This window comes from Verticillium alfalfae, genomic scaffold (assembly GCF_000150825.1).
Source record: "Verticillium alfalfae VaMs.102 supercont1.11 genomic scaffold, whole genome shotgun sequence".
NCBI classification, from domain to species: Eukaryota; Fungi; Ascomycota; class Sordariomycetes; order Glomerellales; family Plectosphaerellaceae; genus Verticillium; species Verticillium alfalfae.
The window spans coordinates 836,439-836,666 of record NW_003315028.1 but is presented as its reverse complement, the minus strand read 5'-3'; the positions used below and the strand labels follow the sequence as shown (position 1 = coordinate 836,666).

General features: G+C 64.0%; 1 protein-coding gene across 1 annotated transcript in view; it reads left to right on the top strand.

The window, feature by feature from the left end:
* Nucleotides 1-228, top strand: part of VDBG_08077 (conserved hypothetical protein) — a gene marked incomplete at both ends in the record, with an annotated part of 714 nt that overhangs the window by 203 nt on the left and 283 nt on the right. Inside the window, one exon of the mRNA XM_003001772.1 lies at nucleotides 39-165. Coding sequence (XP_003001818.1) covers nucleotides 39-165 — 127 coding nt within the window. The remainder of the gene's footprint in view (nucleotides 1-38; nucleotides 166-228) is intronic.

The window sequence follows — 228 nt, the reverse complement described above, 5'->3', positions numbered from 1 at the left end:
TTCCACACACACCGACTAACCCCTATTTTCCTCCACAGCGGCGGCGAGGAGGTCATGCTTGACGTCGGCGGCCAGGACGCCACCGAGGCTTTCGAGGACGTGGGTCACAGCGACGAGGCGCGCGACACGCTTGCGCAGCTCGAGGTCGGCACCCTGAAGAGGCTGGTATGTACTATTTCCTCTGACAGCCCAACGCTCCCCCACCCCCCGAGTCTCGCTCCCCGGAAT